Raw genomic sequence first — 24,199 nt, 5'->3', positions numbered from 1 at the left:
TGTATGCTGAATTTTACATATTTTTGCCACAAGGTCTGGCAAATGAGTTTACGCAAATCCCAAAGATGTCTGCACCTAATCCCCATCTAATCCGATCATATGAGTACGAAAGGGCCAAAGGATCTCGACCGAAGTGGACAACAGGAAGAGCGGATCGCATGCGCCATTTACTTATCGCAAATGAGCATCGAAAGGTGATCTGCACAAAGGGTTGGCCATTGGCCACTGAAATTGAGAATATCAAATGTCGCATACGATCAATCGAAGCCACATGTCCACATATTTATCAGAGAGCAGACCGCATTCTTTTTTAAACTTTCCACATCAGACCACAGCTAACTGGCAATGGCCTGTCAGAGACGGAGCACTCGAAGGATCTGCTTGAACAATTTAAGCCACACTCATTAGTTGCAGATAATTCGAGTAAATTTGTGAAATCGGCTTATGATTTGCATTCAATGAAGGAATGTTTATGTTACTAATCTAGTCCTGTTTGACAAACAATGCGGCAATATTTATTCTAATGGCGTAGAATAACACAGCAAATGTACCCCCGGCGGGACCTTGTCCCATTCTTCGGACCGGACAAAGGCCAGGCGCAGGCGCATGCGCAAATACGCGTAGAATGGAAAAACTGGGTCAAGACGGGCGCGGGAGGGACTAAACGGCCTAAGATTAAGGTAATTCCCATTTTTACGTGTGTAGATTGAGGTAAGCGCGGTCAGCCTGCTTAGCAGGGCGTCAGACAGACTGCCCTTTTTTGATCTTTTGTGTAATTTATAGATCCAAAAGAAATACTCTCCAAATACAGATGGAAATAAAAATGCGTCTCTGCTTTTCGAATTTTAATTTTTGCTAGCACACTTTAGCATACTTGCGGCCAACCACTAACCATAAAACGAATACGTTCATACATATAGTAAGTATCAAACTGTTCCAGCGCTTTTCAATTTGTGCGGGAACACGTAATATCATGCATATGCGCTGTTACCAATTTATAATTTGTGGCATTTCTATTTCATATTCGTCCTCTGAGATCAAATGCTCTTTATTTTCGAATTTTAGAGTATTATGACACATTTGTGAGGCACAATATCAGAATAACTGTTATTTTTTAACATATCATCTAACGCTTATATACTTTTAATACAGAATAAAAAATGGATATACATATGTAAATATAATTATCTATTAGGGTATTCGAGGTGCTACTTGTAACGTCGTTCGTTCTTGCATTCCCTCAAATATCGAGAAATAATTTGAAATTCAAAAAGCCAGTCGGACAATAAAGACTGGACAGACCAGCATTTAATTTTATGTATTTATATCATACATATATCCAGTCAATGATTATTAAATGTTATGGCAATTGTTAAATTTAAACGGCCCCATAAAAAATGTCAGTTTTTCAACCAAAAAACAAAAATTTGATGCATCTTACACTAAAATTGTATGGTGGCTCTATGGGTAATTAAATTAATAAACATTTGGTAAATTCTTCGCAACATTTCGAAAAGTTGCTCAACATTTTTGAATATTTACATCTTATACTTTACACTAAATGAATCTTATACACTTTAGTTTCTGTGAACTTTTTGCCAGTTCTAGCTCCGTTGCGTTCGGTTTGTCAACAAACTAGAAAATAATGTTTAAAAAATCCGAAAAAAGGAGTACTTAAAACTGCCTAATCTTGTAGAAAATTGATTCATCAATCATCAGTACCAGAAATGAGCGATGAGTCCACTAGTACATGACGTCTAGACCTTAGTCTCTTTCGTTTCTGCGCGTGGCATAACATAATTCGGTTCTGCCGTCGACGTCGTTATTACAATTGTGCGGTGAAAAGTGAGATGCTGCTCTTGTTTATTTTGGGCAAAATATATAATATACTAAGGGGCAAGCCCCCTGCGCACTCGCTTTGCTCGTTTGCCAACCCCAAGCTCACTGACCCGGCAAACTATTTGTCGCAGTCAACATTTGCCTTCGAAGTCAAATTACCGGTGATCGTCAAAGTTTTAGTCGTAGCCTGGCAAATCTAGTGAGTTCAAGAACTCTGTTTGATATTTTACGGCTTCGTTCTCATCGCAAATTGTATCGACCGATTTGTATGATACCAACAACTGCTCTGTCTTGAAGTTTCAATCGTCGACGGGCACATTTTTTGCTGCCAACTGTTCTTTCTGCCAGCCATGCATGATTTAAGTATGGGAATACATCTGGGAATACACGTTCAATGAGAGCATTTTGCGAATCAACAATTGTTCAAAAATCGATTGGCTATTTTATACATCCAGTATTTTCATTGATAGCAACTTCACCTATATCTGATGAGTGTTTTGATAATGTTTCAGTAAATTATCGGATATTGGAGAGCGTCGTATGAGCGGTGTGAACTCCAGATTATTTTTTATACCCGTACTCAAAAAAGAGTTAAGGGGTATATTAGATTTGTGGTAAAAGTGGATGTGTGTAACGCAGAGAAGGAAACGTTTCCGACCCCATAAAGTATATATATTCTTGATCAGCATCAATAGCCGAGTCGATATAGCCATGTCTGTCTGTCCGTCTGTCCGTCTCGATGAGCGCCTAGATCTCAGAGACTATAAGAGCTAGAGAAATCAAATTTGGTTTCCAGACTTATGTGATATCACACTGCTACAAGTGTATTTCAGAATTTGGCCCGGCCCCTTCCGCCCCTGCAAAGGACGAAAATCTGTGGCAGGCACAATTTTAAAGATACGATAAAACTGAAAACGCAGTATCGTAGAGAATGCCCATATCTACCAGATTGCCGAATCTGAATCAGATCGAATCATAATTGTAGCCAGAATGAAGAAATTCATTTTCAGTTGCTTCATCCGTCTCCCCCTGAATGAAACACTCTACTGATTCTCTTTCTCGCTCGCACACTCTGCCTCGTTCAGTGCGCGAGCAACCCCTAGCGGAGGAGATATAGAATCTAAATGGAACATGTACAATCTACATGGAAGATGTAGAATATACATACAGCAAAAAAATGTAAAATGTAAAATTTTGTTTATACCCGTACTCAAAAAAGAGTTAAGGGGTATATTAGATTTGTGGTAAAAGTGGATGTGTGCAACGCAGAGAAGGAAACGTTTCCGACCCCATAAAGTATATATATTCTTGATCAGCATCAATAGCCGAGTCTATATAGCCATGTCCGTCTGTCCGTCCGTCTGTCCGTCTGTCCGTCCGTCCGTCTTGATGAGCGCCTGGATCTCAGAGACTATAAGAGCTAGAGAAACCAAATTTGGTTTCCAGACTCATGTGATATCACACTGCTACAAGTGTATTTCAAAATTTCGCCCCGCCCCCTTCCGCCCACACAAAGGACGAAAATCTGTGGCAGGCACAGTTTTAAAGATACGATAAAACTAAAAACGCAGTATCGTAGAAAATGCCCATATCTACCAGAGTGCCGAATCTGAATCAGATCGGATCATAATTATAGCCAGAATGAAGAAATTAATTTTCAGTTGCTTCCCCTCCCCCTCCCGCCAGCGACAACGCATCTCATTTTCCTTCTCGCTCGCACATTCTGCCGCGTTCAGTGCGCGAGCAACCGCTAGAATGTAGATGTAGAATCTAATTGGAACATGTAAAATCTACATGTTAGATGTAGAATATACATTGTATATGTAGATGTAGATATCATATGTAGCAAAAAAAATGTAAAATGTAAAATTTTTTTTTTTTTCTAAAATTCTAAAAAATCATATGCTCAAAAATGTATATACTGACTGGGTACGGGTATAAGTAGAGTCGCGTCCCCAGAAGCGACTCGCACGTTCCTTCGCGTTCATCTTTGAATCACAATTTCTCGAGGCGAGCGAGTGAGTGTCGGCGAAAGGGGCTTGTCCCCTAGTACACCTCTCTGTTAAATTAAATTCCATTTTCTCAATTTTTTCCTGAAATTCATCATTTATAAATCTATTACTTTTGTGAAATTCATTACTTATAATCTATCCATGACTTTTTCGTTAGCTTCAGCACTTGTAAATCGATGGCTGCTAGATGACAATGTCATTGCCGACGCCGCAGGACCTCTCCAGGTTAACATCGCCTATGCCATTGGGTGTAGTGACGCAGGTCGATGTGTCATCTGCAGATACATCAGAGTCGAAGACGTCTAGTAGCTGTCGCAGCCAATTCTTTTGGGACGTTTCGGTTGTGTGAAGGGATGCATCTATATACTATATGGTTAGTGTCTTAGACCACATACCCCACCATTAACAAACCTCTATATAAACAGTTGAACACCTTGAGTTAAACAGGGGGAAAAAATACTGTTTGTCATTTCTTCTTTTAGATAATACCTTCCTCTGTACTTACGAAAAAAAACCCATATCTGCGCTAATATTGTTCAAGTTTTATAATATTCATGAGAACATTTAAATACCAACTAGTTGACAATTGGTTAATGTCCATGATACATACATATGAATACATATTTATCGATTTCGATATTCGGTTTAATATTAATAGCTAGATGGGACCCTAAACATTGAGCATACTATCAGATTGATGATTAAATTTTCTACTAAACAGTGGAATCTCACAAATTCAATAGAAGCTGCCTTTTAAATGTATTGAACCCGTGCCTTTGCCTTTTCGGTTTGCTCCTTGAAGTAAAAATAAAACTGGGAATCACCGAGTTATTCGTAGTGTGTATAATTCGGTCATGGATGGATGTAGAAAATTAGAAAAGGTAGAAAAGTAGTAGTAGTCCAAAGAAGCGACTATCACGTTCCATCTCGTTATAACAAGGTTTTATCAAAAAATTTCAACCAAAATGTCATGGTAACTACATATGTGGTACATATGCATAAAATATATAGACAATTGCGTAATTATGTAATTATGTATCCCCAAACAAGTTAGTTAATAATTATACTCAATAAATACTAGAGATGAGCAATTAAAACAAAAACCGAACTGACAGGCTGGCAACTTATGTGTACAGTGTCAGTGTTGATAAACGCTGTCAGGAGTTGCCATATCACTGAATAAAGAATATAAATTGAAGCGGGTAGTTGTTTAAAAAAGTCGTTGAGCGTTTAATGCGAACGGTTATTTAAACAGATGTTCATGCAATTTGTTTTGTATGTACTTAAACTTATTATTTATCTCGATCCAAACAGCTGATTGCTCCATACATTTCTGTGCGCCTGCGCTACTTTTTCTTTGGCGCCCAGTCAAAAATACTGGCCATTTCATTCAATTGCATAACAATACGCAAAATAACGGTATCGTTATCGTATGCGTACGCTTCTCAGTCAGATATTGACGTGCTTGTACCAAGCGTCGTGTGCGCGGAGGATACTCGACTCGCCCCCACAGTCCACCCGGAGCAGCCTCGCCACGCCACGCTCCCTCCGTCGAGCTGCGAAAATCTCACTTATCAAAGATTCAGCAACAAATCGACATTTCTGAATGCCCACAATCCGAATGGCTAAATAATTGATTGAGCGTGCCCCCGCCAAGTAGCACGAGATGCCTCGCCTACGTCACAACAGCAACGTCAGCCGTAAAAGTAGCCAGAAAATCTCCGTCTCATAGCATCCCGAAAACGTGTTCACTCCTCCTCCTCCATCCTCCTCCATCCACCAAAAATCGTGCTTCTTCCGCAACGCTTCCGTAGTTAATCCAAATTTTCGCTGGCCAGGCAATCCTTTTTTGGGGCTAAGACAACGGCTAAGAGATTCGCATCCCATCGCATCGCTTCGCAGAAACGTGTACACGCGTCGTCCATTGGCAAAAGTGAGTAAAGTTTATCGATTTTTTCTGGCGCGGCGCGGCGCGTTGCTCTCTCTTCTCGTTTCCTTTCCTGTGGGAAGTCCGTGGGCCTAATCCAAAACTCGCGTGATTCACATGAAATATTCACACACACACAAACACACACATAGTTCCGAAACACACAGATACTCCCACACACACACACACACACACACACACACACATAGAAAGAGAGGAAAAGACGCAGGCAGGCCTTTTTTGGGTCACGAGAGGCAAGCTGTGTGTTGACATTGGTCCTGGTCTCGTTTTCACACACAGGCAAGGCACGTGCTTTTTTTTTTTTGGCATAACTTTTATAGACGTAACCATTTTCCGCCCGTGTCTTTCCCTTTATCTGTGCAACGTTTTTATTGCACTGCGCTCTAGTTTATAATTCATGACGTTCGTTGGCTTTCCCTTTCAGTTGATGTTGGCGCCACTTTAGAGAATCAATTTGAAGCGACAAGACACCACTACCGTCACACGTTCAACCGGAAATAGGCATGGACACTGCTGCTGCCGCCGCCGCCGCCGTTGTTGTTGACCTTAGCTCTGAGGGCAGCGGCAAATCAAAGCTCCTGAGCAGCCCCATCCCCAGCCCCGGCGGCACCGGGTCCAGCATCTCACATCCCAGCAGCACATTGAAGCCAAAGTCAGTATCAAGCTACGCCCTAGCCGTGGCACCTTCCGCACCTGGATGCAGTGATCAGGATCAGGTGGGCAGCACAGTAGAGTCCGTATCGGCTACGCCACCGCCAACGCCAGCGCCGGCTTCCAGCACAGGCCGCATCGGAACGCAACGGTATCCGGGCAACGATGGGATTGGAACTGGAACTGGAGCTGGGACTGGGACTGGGGCTGCTCCCGAGCCTCTCAATGCCGCGGATGCTTCCCCATTGCCTTTGAAAAGAGGCCTCCTGTGCAAGGAGGCAGTCGCAGTGTCGACCTCGGAGCATGGTCAATCTGGCCCAACATCAAAGTCTTCCGCTAAAGCTTCCACAACGCCAATGTCTGCCTTGCTTATACCAGTTGCAACTGCAACTGCAAGGGGAACCGTATCCACTGAACAACCACCAGCAGCAGCAGCAGCAGCAACGCCTGCCGAATCAGCTCCTGGAACTCCAGCAACAAGCACCACAACGACCACAAGTACAAGCCATGCTCCATCGGTGGGTGTGGGTGCCGCACCACCATCATCATCATCATCAGCGTCGTCACCGCTGAACAGCGTCTCCAATTCGCGTTCGCGGTCGCGTTCCAGTTCAAGTTCCGTACCGAGCGCGGATCCGCTGTTGCAGTGGCAGGATATGCCCCAGTATTTGCAGTTCAATCCGTATGTGCTCCGTGGCTACCGTCCCCTGCAAACCTTCAAGGGCTGCCTGCTGAGCCTATTCTACTGGCACAACGAGACCATCAACATACTGACACACGGTGAGTGCACAGAGAGAGCTAAAGCTACCGATACCGCCTCCTCCTCCAATCACCACTGCCCTGCCCTGCCCTGTCCTGCCCACCCACATGCCAAAATGTCACATCACACTTGTTTCTTTGCTCATTTATCGATCCGTCCGAATACCATTGCCTCTCCTCTGCTCTGCTCTGCTCTGCTCTCCTCTCTGGCATTGGAACTCGTAACAATCACGGTCAAAGCCAAGTGCAGGCGGGCCACATAAATAGATTAGCCCGCATTTCTAATGAACCTCGGTCTGGGGCGGGGGCTGTTGCTGGGGCTGGCCTGTGGCTGGTGTTACGTTGCGGTGTGCTTTGGTTTGGTTTGGTTTGGTTTTGCATAAGGAAACAAGCCAAAGAAAGAATGAACATGGAATGCAGCTCTGGCTGGAGTCACTTTAATGGTACAAAATGTAGGGATCAGATAATTCCACTATAATGTGGGGACTCCAAATATGTATTAGTAGAGCATACACTTCTCGCGTGGATTCATGGGGGAGGCGACGGGACAGTTGAACTCCTCGGAGAACTCATCAAAGTTCGACAGTGGTCCGATAACCCGAAACTTTCCGGGCACATGCTGGTCGGTGGATACCTGTATGCCCTTCACCCGCGGATGGGCATCATTGCACCAGACCTGGGCATAGCTGATGAAGAACAGCTGCTTGCTGTTGTAGTCCATGGTGGGTAGGGTCTCCCTGAGCAGTTCCTCGCCGCTGTTGGGCCTCGATTCCAGGGCGTCGTACCATTTGCGATAGGCGGTATAGGCGAGACGCACTCCCCCGTTGTCCGCTATATTCTCCGATTGCGAGATGGACTTCTTGAGGGGTATGCCGTCGTAGACATACCCACCGTACTGTTTCGTGAAGCATGTCTGGCGATCCAGAAAATTGTTGGCGGACGTCTGGTCCCACCAGTCGTGGAATTGGCCGCGAGCATCGAACTTGCGGCCAGAGTCGTCGAAGCCATGGATCAGCTCGTGACCAATGAGCACCGCCAGTGAGCCGAACATCACGGCACTGGGATAGGCGTTGGCCCACAGGTAGAAGGGCTGAAGCAGTGCCACCGGGATCTTGATGGCGTTCTCCACGAGAATGTTGGCCGGCGTATAGCTGAGCAGCTCTCCCGCCTCCAGCGGCTTGGCCGGCTGATGCAGCTCCGCGCGCATTTGCTTTACTCCTAGGAGACTGGCCTGTCGCATATTCTCCACATAGTCGGCGCTCTGCAGGTTCAGGCCTTCAAACTCTGCGGTGAAGTTATGGTCCGCATAGGAGTTAACCTGCATCGTCATCGCCTCGAGCTTGATGATTGCCTTCTCGCGGATGGGTCGGTCGATCCAGTCCAGCAACTGGCTGGAGCGCAGCGTCTCGTTGAAGGTGGACTTGAGTTGGCTCCACATGTGCTCTACTTCCCGGGCGGTCACTTCGTTCTTGTAGCTGCGATATATCATGTTGTCCAGGTTCTTGGCGAAGCTCTTCTTGGTGAGACCAATGCACATCTCTTTCTTGCCTTCCGCCGTCTTGGCCGCCGACACGGCAAAGTCCTTGATCATGCTGTAGAATATATAGTTGGCCACAACGCGCTTGGGCGTGCGCAGTATCACCTGGACAAGGTTCCGCTGATATTCCGAGTTGTACTCGTACACCTGGTCCGTGATCTTCTCGCCCATGCTGACCAGCACAAAGCGCTCAATGTCCAGAGTTGGCGCATAGCGTCTGTGCATCTCGGATACCGTCAGAAGTTCCGCCATGGAGGCAATGTCCATGCCATCGCTTTCATCGGCGAGGCCATGGGCCAGATCCACCTCAAAGTCCAGTAGCTCCTGGGCCGTCGCCTTGGCCAGTTTCTTCTCTACGCCCAGAAAGCGCTCCATTGTGCTCTGCATGCGGTCGCGCAGGGCAAGGCGATAGGTTAGGGTTCTGTTGTCCACATACATGCTGCGTGACTCGAGCGGGAATTCCTGATGGCCGACATACACCCTATTCAGATGATTGTTGGCAAAGTCCTTGGTCACTTCGATGCTGATGATGGAGCCCACACCATAGCGGTAGTCCATGCGGGCGGTCGTCTCCAGCCAATCGAAGTCCGCCTCCTGCCAGGACGAGCCCTCCAGCACAGGCATGGAGCCGAACTCGGCGATCAAATTCTTCAGCTTCTGCGCGTAGGTGTCCTGCAGCTCGTCCAGTCGGGTGCAGGACTCGTAGAAGTGCTTCACCTGTATATCCTCGCGCGTGTCGTTCGCACTTGGCTCACTAGTGAGGATCAACACCAGCTTGCGGTTTAGGGCTTTGGTCAGCGTCTCGAACAGCCCAGTGGTGAACTTATTCAGGCTGAGGGCCGAATTGATGCGCGACCAATTGCCGCAGGCAAAGGCATAGAAGTCGGTGCACGGATCGGCTTTTTCATTCATGAAGCTCTTCATTTCGGCCGCCTTGGCGTACCGCAGCAGCTGCCTCATATACGGAGTGTCCTCGTTCAGCTCGTGTTTCTCCCCGTCCGCCGGCGCCGCCTGGCTGCAGCCCAGCAGCACTGACAGAGTCCACAGGATGTGGCCTATAATGAAAATAGTACGAAGCGCGTGCATCTTGGGGCCCGTTGCTTCTTGCTTCGATTTGAATGCTCGACTGAGCACAGATCCCCAGATGATACACATCAACAACATGCAGAGGCCAACGGCCAGTGGCCAACGGCCAACGGCCAGAGATGTGCCTCTATTCTCGGTAAAATGCGCAGCCCCAGAGGGTTATCTCGCATCTCCCACATCGCTGCCCCAGTTAGAGATGACGGCGTGAATGTTTGTGCAATTGAATGAATGACATCAAGTGCTATTCACCAGAATTTGCAATTGTACGGGAGATATGTATGTACTTGGAAAGTATTTCGTTCCACATTACTCACCTTACCGAAATGGAGAACGCTGCAAAAGTTTCTTCCGCTGCACATTGGGCCAGACAGCCGATATTTTGGCATAAATTCGAAAACTTTACAGAAACAAAATCTTACTTTAATTGCACATTTTCATGGTGCATACCTTGGCTAGAAAAAATGGATATACATTTCTGATTTTAATGCTGCGCTGAAATCAAAGGAAAAGTTTCTTATTTCTAGTAGTACAAATTCACTTACATACATATGTATGTATGTAGTTACTTATAATTATTTATTAATTAAAAGTGAGATTTACTTAATGCAACTTTGATTTATACCTCTTCTTCGAATAATAGTACTCCCATCAGCTATCAATTTGATTAGGTATTAATTTATTAATTAATGAATCAAGAACTCATTTTGTTGTGTTGAGCAGGTCAACTTTTGTATGGACCCACGGAATCCAAAGCAAATCCAAATAAGTTTCACGAATGCCCATTATATTTGTGAATTCAAAATAATGTGTGCAATGCTCAACGCTCACAACTTTCGAATTTCAATTCAATCGGCATTGGCAGTTGAACGCAACGCAATAAAATTGATATTGAGCAATTACTTTGTCAATAATAATTGCTCGCTGAATGATTAAGTGCCTCGGGCTTTTCTCCGAGTGTTTACCAAGCAACGTGAGCTGCGATTTGATCACGAGCTCCCCACTAACCAACGGACACGAGACGACTTGGGAGAACAACGACCAGGCCCCATGGCTGATAAGACGGGAGAGAGTATGCGAGTGGGAGAGCTTGGGGCTTGGGCTAACTCTCTGGTGCTCTGACTCAGTCTCAATCCCAGCAAAGAGTACAGTAAATCAGTGTACGGAAGTGCGTTGTGTATGGGGCAGTGCTCTGTTGTTGCCGCCACTTTCAGTTGCCCGTGGAATGTTCGCCATGAAGAACGCTTCTGTTGCTACTGCTGCTGCTGCTGCTGGCCAGCTCGTGCTGCTGATTCTGATTGCTGGGATTGGGTGCGCCCAGGGTCATTTGCTGTCCCAGCCGGCGATGGAATTACGCATTCAGGCCCAGGAACAGCTCATCTCGCAGCACAACGACAGCGCCTATGTGCAGCGTCTGATGCGGCTGTCCAAGTCGGCCGAGATGCGAAACTATATGCAGCCGGAACTGGAGCCCTGCGACAATTTTTACGCCTACAGTTGCGGCAATTGGCCCAAAATCAATCCAGCCAATACCGCAAACCCACGCGAGACCAACTACGAGCAGGTGCTGGTCAAAGGCTACCACCACAAGCAGCAGCGCCTGCTGCAGCGGCCGGCTGACGCTGCCGTCGATGCTGATGAGGTGCTCAAATTAAAAGAGTTCTTCGCCAACTGCCTGCACTTCCGCCAGACGCCGCTCCCCGTGTACCGCCAACAGTTGCTGGAGATTGTGGCCGAGTTTGGACACATGCCCGTCCTGGCTCTGCCGGGTCAGCAGTGGCCCGCCGACGAGTTCGATTGGGTGGCCACCGTGGCACGCATCAAGCGAAAGTATGGCCTGGACATCATACTGCGCCTCCAGGTGTCTCCTGCGGGCATCTATGTGGGACAACCGCAGCAGATTCTGCCACAGCCCAATCGGCAGGGACGAGCTGCCACCATAGCGGATCAGCTGGAGCGGTATTTGGGTGTGGAAACGCAATTGGCACAGACCACTTCGTTGCAAATCACGCGAATGGAGGATTTGGTGGCCCAATATATGAGGGATCTTCCTGTGGGCGTGCTCGCACGTCCACGCACACCCGAGGAGCTGGATGCCCTCTACTCTCCAGTGCTCAACCTCACCCAGTACATTGAACTTGTCCTCGAGCGGCCATTGAACGCGAACGATACCCTGTACGAGCATGTGCCCAGCTATCAGGCGCATCTGCTGGACTTCCTGACAAACATTTCACCGCAGATGCATGCCAACTATATCTACCACGAGCTGCTGCAGCACTTTTACTTCGAGTGGAGTGGCTCCGTGGTGGAGCATTGCACGTCCAAGGCGAGGAGTCTGTTCCCCGAGCTGCTCGACAACATGGTCTTGGGCGAGTACGGAGATGCAGCCACGCTGAGCGACATTGAAGCCGTGTGGCAGGAGATCAAGCGCAGCTTCCGCGACCTGCTGGAGAACGACACCGCCGATTGGTTGGCTTTGCCGACGCGCACCAAGCTGCTGGACCAGATCAATGCCACTCACCTGCTGGTCAACGGACATGCGGATGTCAATTTCACGCAGACCTATGAACGATTGGAACTAAAGACTCGGGACTATCTACAGAACTTGCGGGCCGTGCTCAGTCACGACAGCCTGAAGACCAAATTGCCTGCGGCTCCACTGACAACGGCCAGCTATGATCCCGTGGAGAATCGTGTCCTGTTACCGGTGGCCCTGCTGCAGCCGAACTATCTGTGGTCCCGCTACTACCCTCGCGCCCTGCGTTACGGCAGTTTGGGCACTCTCCTCGCCCACGAGTTGGCCCACAGCATCGAGGATGTCTCGCACTGGGATGCCCCGTCGTTGAGAGATTACTACAAGCGATGGGCCTGCTTCAAGGAACAGTACGGACGTCTGCGACTCAATGGAGAGTATTTGCCGAAGAACGATCTGCAGGCGGAGAACATAGCCGACAATCTGGCTGTGCAGGTGTCCTACCACGCCTACTCAAAGTACTTGAAGGAGCTGGCCCCATCCGCCCTGGCCTCGGAGCAGCTGCCACAGCTGACCCAGAACCCGCGGCAGCTGTTCTTCATCAGCTATGCCCAGTTCTGGTGCACCGATTCAAATGAGAGGTTCCGCGACAGGGTATCCCTTCTCGTTTCGCATACACCCAATGCCCTGAGGGTGCTGGGTTCACTCTCCAACCTGGGAGCCTTCCAGCGGGACTTTGCCTGCAGCAGTGGCAGTCCGATGACCTCCGCCCAGAAGTGTCAGCTGTACGGCATCTCCCTGGATTAGCTCGGAGCGGTGCCGATCCCGATCCGATCGAATGCAACATATTCTTGGATGAAATATATTTTTATGTACAGTAGCAGACAAAGAAATCCGGACACTCCTGTTAGCTAACTTTAAACCGATGGCGGGAAACTAAAAAACGTCTAACTGAGTCGGGAAATATTTTTATGGCATATATACATTCATTAGCTGTTAATTGATGACTTGTTTTCATTTTACAAAGAAAACAGTTTTAACAAAAAATTAAAAACTTTTGACTTTCTATGTATTCGTATGATTTAAACGACCACCCGCCGCAGGGAGTGAGAGGAAGACCACCCAAAAGGACCTTCAATGTAGGATCGTATTTGTAAACGCTTGAGCGTCAAAGATCGCTTCAAATTGGCAAAAAATATTAGAAGGGAGTTTATCTAGTCGGTAGGTATCCATATGTCTTCAGAAGACAGGAGTTAAAGGTAGTGAGACAGTAAAATTACCACCTAAGGTACTTCAAAAAATCCAGACAAAGCTCCAATTGGCCAAAATCAACAAAACTTGGGCTTTAAATGATTGGAGAAAAGTAATGTTTGTAATAATGGCAAGAAAAAACTGTTTGGTTCGGATATTATGACGAATGATCGCCAGAAAGTCGGTGAACGCTTTAAAAATGAGTCCCAAACGGTGAAGCAAGGAGGCAGCAGGATGGTCTGGGGATTTTTTTATACCCGTACTCGAAGAATCTCTTTTTAAACCCGTACTCAAAAAAGAGTTAAGGGGTATATTAGATTTTTGGTAAAAGTTGATGTGTGCAACGCATATATATTCTTGATCAGCATCAATAGCCGAGTCGATATAGCCATGCCCGTCTGCCCGTCCGTCTGTCCGTCTTGATGAGCGCCTAGATCTTAGTCTAAGAGCTAGAGAAACCAAATTTGGTTTCCAGACTCATGTGATATCACACTGCTACAAGTGTATTTCTAAATTTCGCCCCGCCCCCTTCCGCATCCACAAAGGACAAAAATCTGTGGCAGGCACAATTTTAAAGATCCAAATAAACTTAAAACGCATTATCGTAGAAAATGACCATATCTACTAGATTCTGCTACTATGTATACCCAGAATGATGAAATAAATTTTTAGTTGCTTCCCCCGCCTACTTCAGCCAGACACCTTTTACCCATTTTCTTTCTCGCTCGCACACTCTACCGCGTTTAGTCCGCGAGCGCCCTCTACCGGAGATGATGTAGAATCTAAATTGTACATGTACAATCTACATGTTAGATGTAGAATATACATTGTAGATGTAGATAGCAGATGTAGAAAAAAAATTTAAAATGTAAAATTTGTTTGTAATTCTAAAATTCTAAAAAGTCATAAGCTCAAAAATGTATATACTGACTGAGTACGGGTATAAGTAGAGTCGCGTCCCCAGAAGCGATTCACGCGTTCCTTCTCATTTTTTTACGATTACGATTTTTTTACGATACGATTGGTGAAAATCAAGAAGTTCAACTGAGGTTGTTATATTTAGTTACTGCCAATAACTGATTAATGACGATATTAATGGTATCAATATATATGCAATAGATTTCACCAAATTATCCAACTCATTCAGCAACAACATTTTTTAAATTTTCTTGCTTAAGTTTTTGTTGTAAAATTCGGTAGCAACCTCTAAAAAAGTTTTTTAAATAAAAATAAAAACTTTAATATTACTATCAAACCGAAGATAACAAAATTAAGGGGAGTCGCGTTTAAATTTCAAAAAATATCTAGCATATCTACCAGATTGCCGAACCTGAATTAGATCGGATCATTATTATAGCCAGAATGATGAAATTAATTTTCAGTTGCTTCCCCCACCTCCTCCAGCACGAGACCGCGCTACTCTTTCTTTTTCTCGCTCGCACACACTCTTCCCTGTGCAATGCGCGACCTTTGCGGAGAAGATGTAGAATCAACATTGTAGATGTATATGTAGATAACACATGTAGCAAAAACATGTAAAATATTTTAAAATTCTACATTAATCATAAGCTCACAAATTTATATACTGACGGAGTACGGATATAATAGTTGAGTCGCGTCCACAGAAGCGACCCACACGTTCCTTCTCGTTTTTATACCCGTACTCAAAAAAGAGTTAAGGGGTATATTAGATTTGTGGTAAAAGTGGATGTGTGTAACGCAGAGAAGGAAACGTTTCCGACCCCATAAAGTATATATATTCTTGATCAGCATCAATAGCCGAGTCGATATAGCCATGTCTGTCTGTCCGTCTGTCTGTCTGTCTGTCTGTCTGTCTGTCTGTCTGTCTGTCCGTCTTGTTGAGCGCCTAGATCTCAGAGACTATAAGAGATAGGGCAACCAAATTTGGTTTCCGCACTCATGTGATATCACACTGCTACAAGTGTATTTCAAAATTTCGCCCCGCCCCCTTCCGCCCACACAAAGGACGAAAATCTGTGGCAGGCACATTTTTAAAGATACGCTAAAATTAAAAACGCAGTATCGTAGAGAATGACCATATCTACCAGACTGCCGATTTTGAATCAGATCGGATCATAATTATAGCCAGAATGAAGAAATTAATTTTCAGTCGCTTCCCCTGCCCCCTCCTGACAACGACAACGCAAGTCATTTTCCTTCTCGCTCGCACACTCTGTCGCGTTCAGTGCGCGAGCAACACCTAGCGGAGGAGATGTAGAATCTAAATGGTACATGTTTAATCTACTTGTTAGATGTAGAATATACATAATATATGTAGATGTAGATAACAGATGTAGCAAAAAAATGTAAAGTGTAAAATTTTTTTTTTTTAATTCTAAAATTCTAAAAAATTATATGCTCAAATATATATATATTGACTGAGTACGGGTATAAGTAGAGTCGCGTCCCCAGAAGCGACTCGCACGTTCCTTCTCGTTTATTATAGAGTTGGGTATCTGGCATTAATTGACGGATAGGTAAACACGGTCACGTCCAAAAAATTTGTAGAGAAAAACCTCATACCGTCTAATGAGAAGTCTTTTCCGCCCTCATCTTCTAGGACGATTCTGCTCCTTGCCACAGTGCAACATTGGTCAAGAATATTTTGTTTAACTTTGCTATTACATTTTGCTATGATTTATTCAAAAATGTAGATTTTCGCAACGATGAGTTTGAGGATGATGTTCTAGTTCATTGTATACTTTTCAATATTCATCAAACGTTATACCAGAACAATTTTATTTCCTGATACAAAACTTTGTGTGCATATTTCTGTGCAAATATAAAAGTGAATACAAAACAAGTATATTTGGGTTTAAGCTGTTTATGTATTTCTCTTGCTGTTTATATTGTTAACTTTGTTTTAATAAGCTTTTTTCTTGAGAAACATAGAAACATATTGTGTAAAACAATAAAATTCACTTATTTTTGAGTGTCCCGATTTCTATGTACGCTACTGTACGTAAACAGTATAAACCATTAAATTTGTTAGTAGATGGAGCACTTGTACTCCGGATCCATGGGCGCTGACTGGGAGCAGTTGAAGACCCAGGAGAACTCCTGGAAATTGGATAGCGAGCCAATCACCCGATACATGCCAGGTGCATGGTTGTCTGTCTGGGCGACGGTCTTCTTGAACAGCGTCTGGACATCGTCGCACCACAGCTGGGCAAAGCCCACGAAGAACAGCTGGCGATTGTTCAGGTCCAGCCCCTCCAAGGTCTCCTGCTGGCGCTTCTCCTCCGACTGCTGCCCCAGCCAGCGCTCGTAGGCGGCGTAGGCGAGCTTCACTCCGGCATTGTCCGCTATATTCTCCGACTGCTGCGTGCTCTCCGGCAGCTTGGAGCCGCCGTATCTGTAGGCATGGTACTGCGCCTGGAAGCACTTGCGCCGCTCCTCGAACTCGTAGCGAGACTTGATGTCCCACCAGGGGGCCAGGTTGCCGCCGGCATCGTAGTTCCGGCCCTCGACATCAAAGCCGTGTATCATCTCGTGAGCCAGCAGGTAGCCCAGCGTGGCATACTTGAGGGCCTGCGGGTACTGGTCGCCCCAGAAGTAGCGAGGCTGCAGCAGCGCCACCGGAATGGTGATGTTGTTCTCCAGGATGTTATAGGCGGGCGTGAAGCTCAACAGATCGGTGTCCTCCAGCGTGCTGGGTGGCTGCCGAATTCTATCCGTGCTGCGCTTGGCCTGGGCCAAGTTCAGCTGCTGGACATTGGCCACATAGTTGAGGCGATCGATGTCCACCGCTCCGTAGAGCTGCTCGAAGTTCTCGTTGTCGTAGGAGTTGATGTGCAACTGCATGCTGTCCAGCTTCTCGATGGCCAGCTGGCGTGTGGCATTGGCGATCCAATCGTGCTTGTCCCCCGCCAACTGCTGCCGGAACACTGTCCGGATCTGGTCCCACACGCTGTGCACCTCCGCCTCGGCCTCCGGGCTGCGGTAGCTGGCATAGACCACGTGGTCGGTGAGCTTCCCAAAGTACTTCTTGGTCTTCTCGACGCACCACTTTGGCAGAGTACTGGGCGCGGCATCCACCAGGTAGTCCTGCATCAGCTGCCACAGCACATACGTGGCCAGCAGTGAGGGCGGCGTGGCCTTGACGATGCTCAAGGCATTGTCCAGATACGGCTCATCGAAGATGTACAGCATTTCCGGCACATTCTCCGGTCCCAGGACGAGGCCAAAGAACTCGGTGAAGTTCATGTGGTCGCCATACTTCTCCTCCAGCTCGGGCAGCGTGTACAGGGAGAGATTATCCTCGATGGACTCCGAGGTGGAACTGGAGCCGGCCGACATCAAACGCTTCTCCAGCGCACGGAGCTCTTCGGCGATCTTCCTGGCATGGTGGGCACTGAGGCCAAAGTACTGCTGCAGATCCTTGGAGGAGCTGGCCTCCTCCAGAAGATTGAGGATGCCCGAGCTGGAGAGCATCTCGTATTCGGGCGGACCGAGATACACACGGCTCAAAGTCTTGTTTTGGATGTCGCGCATTATGTCCACGGACAGGATAATATGGTGGCCGTACTTGTGCTGGATCTGGGCCACAGTCTGCCACCAGATGAAGTCCGAGGCGTTCCAGCGGTCGCCAGCCAAGGCCGGAATCTCGCCGTACTCCCGGTAGACATTCTCCAGCGCCAGCTTGTAGTGGACATCGTCGCGATGCACCAGGCCGCAGGAGAGATAGAATCGCTGCAGCTTCTTCTCCAGCTCCGTTTTCAGCTCATTCGAAAGCAGCAGGCTATGCAGCCGACGATCGAATCCCTTGGAGATCAGCTTGAATGTGTCGGTGGTGATGTCGTTCAGCAGCTGGGCGGGATTCTGGCGGTGCCAGTTGCCGCACGCATGGCTGTAGAAGTCGTCGCAGGCTGCTATCTCTGGCTTCAGCATGGCCTTGATGTCGGCCACCTTCGAGTGGCGGATGATGCTCTTGGCATAGTCCGAGGTCAGGTCATCCGCAGTAGCAGAGACTGCCACCAAAAGGCTTACAGCCCCCCAGAGTGGCCACAAAACCCGTCTCAACATGATCTCACGCTTGGTTCAACTGATTCTCAGTTGGCATTTCAATCGCTGATTTGTTGAGGGCCACAGCCAGCCGCCTATCAGTGCGATATTTGTTTACACAGAATGTTCAGTATAGAGCCAGACACAGCCACAGAGCTCTGTGGTAGGTCAATCTCTTATCGCACCGACAGCTTCCACAGATAGTGGCGGCTCTTATACGAGTCTTATAATTAAGTAGAAGCTACTCAGAGTGTGCGACTTGACCTAGGAAGTATTTATTCCACTATTTCCATATTCCATATTTTGTAATTAAAAAAACCCTGATCTTTTTTCAGCCATACCCATCATCTATATACTGGCCATTGTGCCCGGTCTGATGCCCTGGGACAGTGGCTACAAGTTTCTATCGTTCTGCCATGTCTTCGGCTCGGTGGCACCCTGGTGCGGCAGCTTCGTCTACCATCTGTTCATGAACATCGAGAAGGGCGAGAATGTCTACTATACACTGCTCAAGCTGGACATGGTCGGAATCTGGGTGAGCCAGAGCTTCGGTGAGTGTAATCGTAGCTCATATCATATCATCTCCCTCTCCCTCTCCCGCTTTGATTCAGAGGCCAATTAAATGCACGCGCTGCTCGGAAGCGGTAGCGGAACTACATACATATGTACATGTTTAATGAGTATTCAATATATAGGAACTATTAAGAACTAAACCGTGTACATAATCAGTACACCTTGCATCTGAGGGGGGGATTCATTCTGGTGCTGTTGCCGCACTGAAAGGCCTCGGCAAAGGATCGGCTGTTGGCCATCATGGCGCGCACCCGCACTTCGGACGGCGCATGGATACTGGTCATGACATGGGCATGTCGCCTCTCGGGCAACACAGCCGAGCACATGGTCTGGGCCAGGCTGAGGAAGAAGAGCTGCTGCGGCGTCTGCAACATATGGGGCAGGGCTTCCGCATCTGCAGCCACAGCCTTCGAGTGATCCAGCAGCCACTTGTGGTAGGCGGCCAGGGCAATGCGGATGCCCACATTGTCGGCAATGTTCTCGCCTTGCGTCTCCCTTCGGGGCAGCTTTTGGTTGCCGAAGCGCAGCTCGCCAAACTGATCCACCAGACACTGTTTGAGCAGGTGGAAGCTCGTCTTGGCCTCGCTGGACCACGAGTCGCGTAGATTTCCCCTTCCATCGAACAACAGATTCGAGTCGTCAAAGGCGTGGGCTATCTCGTGGGCGAGGTCGAATCCCAGGGTGCCGTACTTGAGGGCCGCCGGGTAGACATCGTCCCAGAAGTAGCGATGCTGCATGTGGCTGGCTGGGAAGATCACCAGATTGGCCTCCCTGATGTAGCAGGGCGAGTCGATCATGTCGTCGTAGAAGATGGGCTTGGACTGCGGCCGCTGCAGGTCCTCTCGCAGGTTGAGGGCGCGCACCTCCAGCAGGCGCTCAATGTTGCCATAGTAGTCTGCCGAGCTGATGATCAGCGAGCCGTAGTGTTCCTCAAAGTCGACAGACTCCTCGCCAGATATCTGGAAGGACATGAGCTTGAGCTTCTCCACCATCCCGTTGCGCGTCTGCTCGTCCAGCCACTCCAAATCGGGGCCATTCAGCATCGTCTCGAAGGTGGCCTTCAGCTCCAGAAACAACTGGCGCAGGATGGCGGGAATGTGGGGACTCTGCTGCTCCAGGGAGTGATAGACCATGTGATCCAACACAGCAGGAAAGAGATCCGTGGTCCGTTTCGCACAGTACTCCTCCTGCTGCTGCTGCTGTTGCTTCTGTTGCTGCTGTTGCTGGTACTTCTCGGGCTCCAAGTTCAACACAAAGTCCTCCACCAGGCTCGACAGCATATAGTTGGCCAGCACCCGTTTGGGTGTGCTCGCGAGGATCTTGTTCAGCTGCCAGAGGTAGCCGGGTACGTATTCGTAGACGGGCAGCTGGTAGTCATGGCCCAGCCAGTGGCTCACAAATCTGGTAAAGTTGAGGGACGGTCCGTAGGTATCCGTCAGAGAGCTGATCACCGTCAGGCGTTGCCTCAATCTCGGATCACCCACCATCTTCTGGCCGATGCCACTGCGCCCCAGCTCCGCATCCAGGGCGCTAATCTCGATGGCCGTCTGATGAGCACGCTCTGGCGAGACCCCCAACAGCCTCTGCAGCCTCCACTTCAGGCGCACCTGCCGGACCAGTTTCATAGAATCCTCCTCTTTGATGACTACCAGGTCATCCCTTTGGCCCAAGGACAAGCGATTCATCTGGCTGTTGGCAATATCGGGACCGACACTAACGCCCAGGAACGTGATCTTGCCGTAGCGTCGCAGCAGCGTGGCCATCATCTCAATGGCATCGAACTTGGACTCGTCCCAAGTGCTGCCCTCCACGGCGGGCATGCCACCAAATTCCCTGAGGATATGGAGCAGATGGCTGCGCTGGTTCATCCTCAGTGCCGTGGTGTTCAGGCACGACTCGTAGAAGTACTTCACCCGCGTCTCCATGGGTCTGTCTGTGCTCATCTTGGGCTCGTTCAGCAGCTGTCGCACCCGCCGCAGATAGCCATCATGGAGTGCCTGCCCAATGCTTTTGTCCGTCTCCACGGAGGCTGCATTTATCGAGGGATACTTCCCGCACGCATGGCCATAGAAGTCATCGCAGGGACTCACACGCGGATCGATGAAGGATCGCATATCCGCTGACTTGGCATGCCGCATGATCTCATGGCCCAGGGGCGTCGTTAGCTCCTTATAAACGCCCCCCTGGACACCCAGACGCCCTATGGCGATAAAGATTAGGCAGGCGAGAGCTTGAGGAGTGGCTCCCATTTTCGGTTGTGTGCTGCACGAGATTTGTTAAGCGACTGATCTCAACATTTTTGGCTGGGAATCGGCGGTGGCTTATCGGTGGGGATGGCCTCTCCCTCTCTCATCACACTACTATCTCTCTTCCGCTGTCTCTTTGCAGGTGCTTTGCCCCTGGTGGTGGCCACAACGCTGTGCTTCACGCCCGTTCTCAAGTGGCTAATCATCAGCTCCTATTGCCTGCTCTCGCTGTGGGGCCTCTACAAGGTAAGCAAAAGTTCTAGTGGCTGCAACTAAATTATATATGTATCTATTTTGATTTGATTTGATTCTTTTGACAGGCTCTGACCGCCAGTTCGCCCTGGCAGCGTCGCCTCTGTTTTGCTCTGCCCTTTGGCATGCGCTCCATACTGACCTTTCTGCGGATCCGGGGAATGGTCGGCGGCAGTCACATGGCCCTCTCCCATGTCTATCTGCAGGTGCGTATGTCCAGGCTTTCCAATTCACTAACATGCTATTTTCTATAACTAAACGTTTTTGGCTGGCCTCTCTCTCTGTGCGCATAGGTTGAAGTTGTAAGTGCCACAATTTTTCATACATATACGTACATTCGAGTAAATGGACAATGCCGCAACCCGATTTGACCGGCTGACACCAGTTCAGTACAGACACAGAGCCCTGCATCACTGCCCCCATTGCTAATTTGTTCCCTCTCTTCTCCCACTTGTCTGTGTGTTGCTTCCAGGATGGCGTCTCCATTCTGGGCGGTGCCATTGGTGCCATGCGTATACCGGAGAAGTGGTTCCCCGGCGTGGTCGACTTCTATCTGAATTCACACAACATCATGCACGTGCTGGTCGTGGTGGCTGTCTACTCCATGCATAAAGTGAGCAAAACGTATCCATGGGATTAAACATCCTAGTGCCGATTACAATCATTTATTTTGTATTTTCTAGGCCACCATCAAGGACTTTGAGTGGATGTCGACACAGACATGCAATAGCTTCGCCAATGTCACCGAGCAGGCGCTCGGCCATGTGGAGCTATGACCCGTTTACTGGCTGCTGCTGCTACTGCTGCTGCTGCCATTGCCATGGATGCTGTTGGCCAGGCCGCGGGCCAAGCGATCAAATGCGATACGAGCCCTGATGGCCTTGACCAGGAGGAGGAGACGGCCACCGAACGGTGCTGGGTGAAACTGCGCGCCTGCGCACGCTGACTAGATAGTTAAAGACATAAAGACATAAAGACAAATGCGCTACTTGAGTATATACCGTGTATAATGTTGCAGTAACAATATACATATGTATATCTAGTTATAGGCCATACATATACATATAGTACATATATATATAGTACATATATGTGAACTGTATAGTACATATAGTACATACTTCGACTGTGGTATTAAGCATTAAGGTTATATAAATTACTGAAATGAAACAGAAGATAATTGAAAAGAACTTGAATGTGCAAAAAGTCTAACCAGATGAGATTAACAGATCAGATCGAACCGAACCGATGATGGGTACCTATATAAGTATGTAAGTACGAGTATAGTATATGAGTAATAATGATTTGAATGATGTTGATACATGTGTACCTCATTGTGCTTACGACAAAAACATCTAATTTTCAAATATTGTATGTATTGTATGTATAACTTTGTACCTCGTCGAGAATTCTTACAATAAGGACACCACACCTATAAGCTAACCTTCTTCCTAGTTGATCTTTTTAGATATGCAAATTGTTAATTTTTGGCAACCGTAACGTAACGTAACGTAACGTAACGTAACGTGGTAGTGGTAGTCTGTCTCTATAAGGACTCTCTATTAAGTAATGCTCCAATCTGTGCATAGTTGTGAAATGGAACCAAACAAAAAAAAAAAAAAAAAAAACCAAAAACTGGAACCACGACAAAGTTGTTGTTGCATGTTGTGTGCCAGTAGTTACGAATAGTTAGATGAAGCGGAGTCGCGGAGTCTTGGAGTCAGTGGTCGGGAGAGGAGTCTTGGAGTATTCCATGTTGGACAAGCGTGAAACAATGAAATGAACAAACAATCTTCTCGGCTAAAACGCTGCTGCAACGAATCACGTACATACAATACGTAGTGAATGCTGCTATACCATATACTACTAGTAAGAGTACTTAAACTTAATACGATATTGAGTTGATATCATTTATGTCAATTGATTGCGCAATATAAACCTCAAGTATTTACTGAGCTCCCCGAATATACATACATACCTACTTATTATATATTGAATATGAATTAGTAAAATTTGCAATATTTATTACCCTAGAATCTTAGGCATGTCATGAATTAGGGCAGGTATTCTTACAACCAACCAAACAACCAACCAACCAACCAACCAACCAACCAACTAACAAACAAACCAACAAACAATGAAACAAAGAATCATACTAGGTACGATAGCAAACCATTCAAAAATGTCGGTATACTTTTAATCCAAAAACGCAACGCGAACAATTATGAGTATGTAACATGTTTTAGTAGTGTCAATAATTTACACCACCCTCCAATGAGAGAGAAAGAGAACAAACCGAGAAAATCTAACACATGAAACGTAAGCTAACAAACTAATTCAACAAAGCAATAATTAATAATTAATAGGCAAACTCAATGCTTTTAAGTTACAAAAGTTGCTGCTAGTTGTAAGTAACAATTATAAAAATATTGTCAAATGATTTTCTGAGAAGAGAAGGTTAATAAATGAAAACAATAAATGAACAGAAACCCAAATTCGAGTTTTGAAAATGTAGCCACACGCAACTTACGCTAGGTGGCGCTGGACTGG

General features: G+C 47.1%; 5 protein-coding genes across 6 annotated transcripts; 2 read left to right on the top strand and 3 right to left on the bottom strand.

Annotated features, from left to right (window-relative positions):
* Window positions 1-5,315: 5,315 nt before the first annotated feature.
* Window positions 5,316-24,001, top strand: LOC111065535. Of its 2 annotated transcripts, XM_022353757.2 has the most exons (8): window positions 5,316-5,784; window positions 6,224-7,230; window positions 18,914-19,129; window positions 21,540-21,643; window positions 21,718-21,855; window positions 21,943-21,951; window positions 22,122-22,262; window positions 22,333-24,001. In XM_022353757.2, exons 2-8 carry the CDS (start codon window positions 6,303-6,305, stop codon window positions 22,423-22,425), a joined length of 1,629 nt encoding a protein of 542 aa, XP_022209449.2. In that variant the 5' UTR covers window positions 5,316-5,784; window positions 6,224-6,302; the 3' UTR covers window positions 22,426-24,001. The 2 variants fall into 2 exon arrangements, with proteins under 2 accessions (XP_022209449.2, XP_022209450.2); XM_022353758.2 differs by lacking the exon at window positions 21,943-21,951.
* On the bottom strand, window positions 7,631-9,886 carry LOC111065531 (neprilysin-4-like). Its single transcript, XM_022353753.2, has one exon. It carries the CDS (start codon window positions 9,830-9,832, stop codon window positions 7,709-7,711), a length of 2,124 nt encoding a protein of 707 aa, XP_022209445.2. The 5' UTR covers window positions 9,833-9,886; the 3' UTR covers window positions 7,631-7,708.
* On the top strand, window positions 10,993-13,690 carry LOC111065533 (neprilysin-11). Its single transcript, XM_022353755.2, has one exon. The coding sequence runs from the start codon at window positions 11,055-11,057 to the stop codon at window positions 13,107-13,109; it is 2,055 nt and encodes a 684-aa protein (XP_022209447.2). The 5' UTR covers window positions 10,993-11,054; the 3' UTR covers window positions 13,110-13,690.
* Window positions 16,383-18,636, bottom strand: LOC111065534 (endothelin-converting enzyme 2). Its single transcript, XM_022353756.2, has one exon. It carries the CDS (start codon window positions 18,597-18,599, stop codon window positions 16,563-16,565), a length of 2,037 nt encoding a protein of 678 aa, XP_022209448.2. The 5' UTR covers window positions 18,600-18,636; the 3' UTR covers window positions 16,383-16,562.
* LOC111065532 (neprilysin-1) lies at window positions 19,202-21,423 on the bottom strand. Its single transcript, XM_022353754.2, has one exon. It carries the CDS (start codon window positions 21,398-21,400, stop codon window positions 19,304-19,306), a length of 2,097 nt encoding a protein of 698 aa, XP_022209446.2. The 5' UTR covers window positions 21,401-21,423; the 3' UTR covers window positions 19,202-19,303.
* Window positions 24,002-24,199: the final 198 nt, after the last annotated feature.

This window comes from Drosophila obscura, unplaced genomic scaffold (genome assembly GCF_018151105.1).
Source record: "Drosophila obscura isolate BZ-5 IFL unplaced genomic scaffold, ASM1815110v1 contig_192, whole genome shotgun sequence".
NCBI classification, from domain to species: Eukaryota; Metazoa; Arthropoda; class Insecta; order Diptera; family Drosophilidae; genus Drosophila; species Drosophila obscura.
Note: the sequence above shows the minus strand (reverse complement) of the source record. Positions and strands in the feature narration are given on the sequence as shown.

Excerpts from the sequence above, each read along its gene's own strand:
- LOC111065535 (XM_022353757.2), top strand. The coding sequence starts at position 6,303 with ATGGACACTGCTGCTGCCGCCGCCGCCGCCGTTGTTGTTGACCTTAGC. Across the intron at positions 7,231-18,913 it reads CATCAACATACTGACACACG|CCATACCCATCATCTATATA; the intron begins GTGAGTGCACAG and ends ATCTTTTTTCAG. Across the intron at positions 21,644-21,717 it reads CGCTGTGGGGCCTCTACAAG|GCTCTGACCGCCAGTTCGCC; the intron begins GTAAGCAAAAGT and ends TTCTTTTGACAG.
- LOC111065533 (XM_022353755.2), top strand. The coding sequence starts at position 11,055 with ATGTTCGCCATGAAGAACGCTTCTGTTGCTACTGCTGCTGCTGCTGCT.
- LOC111065534 (XM_022353756.2), bottom strand. The coding sequence starts at position 18,599 with ATGTTGAGACGGGTTTTGTGGCCACTCTGGGGGGCTGTAAGCCTTTTG.
- LOC111065532 (XM_022353754.2), bottom strand. The coding sequence starts at position 21,400 with ATGGGAGCCACTCCTCAAGCTCTCGCCTGCCTAATCTTTATCGCCATA.
- LOC111065531 (XM_022353753.2), bottom strand. The coding sequence starts at position 9,832 with ATGCACGCGCTTCGTACTATTTTCATTATAGGCCACATCCTGTGGACT.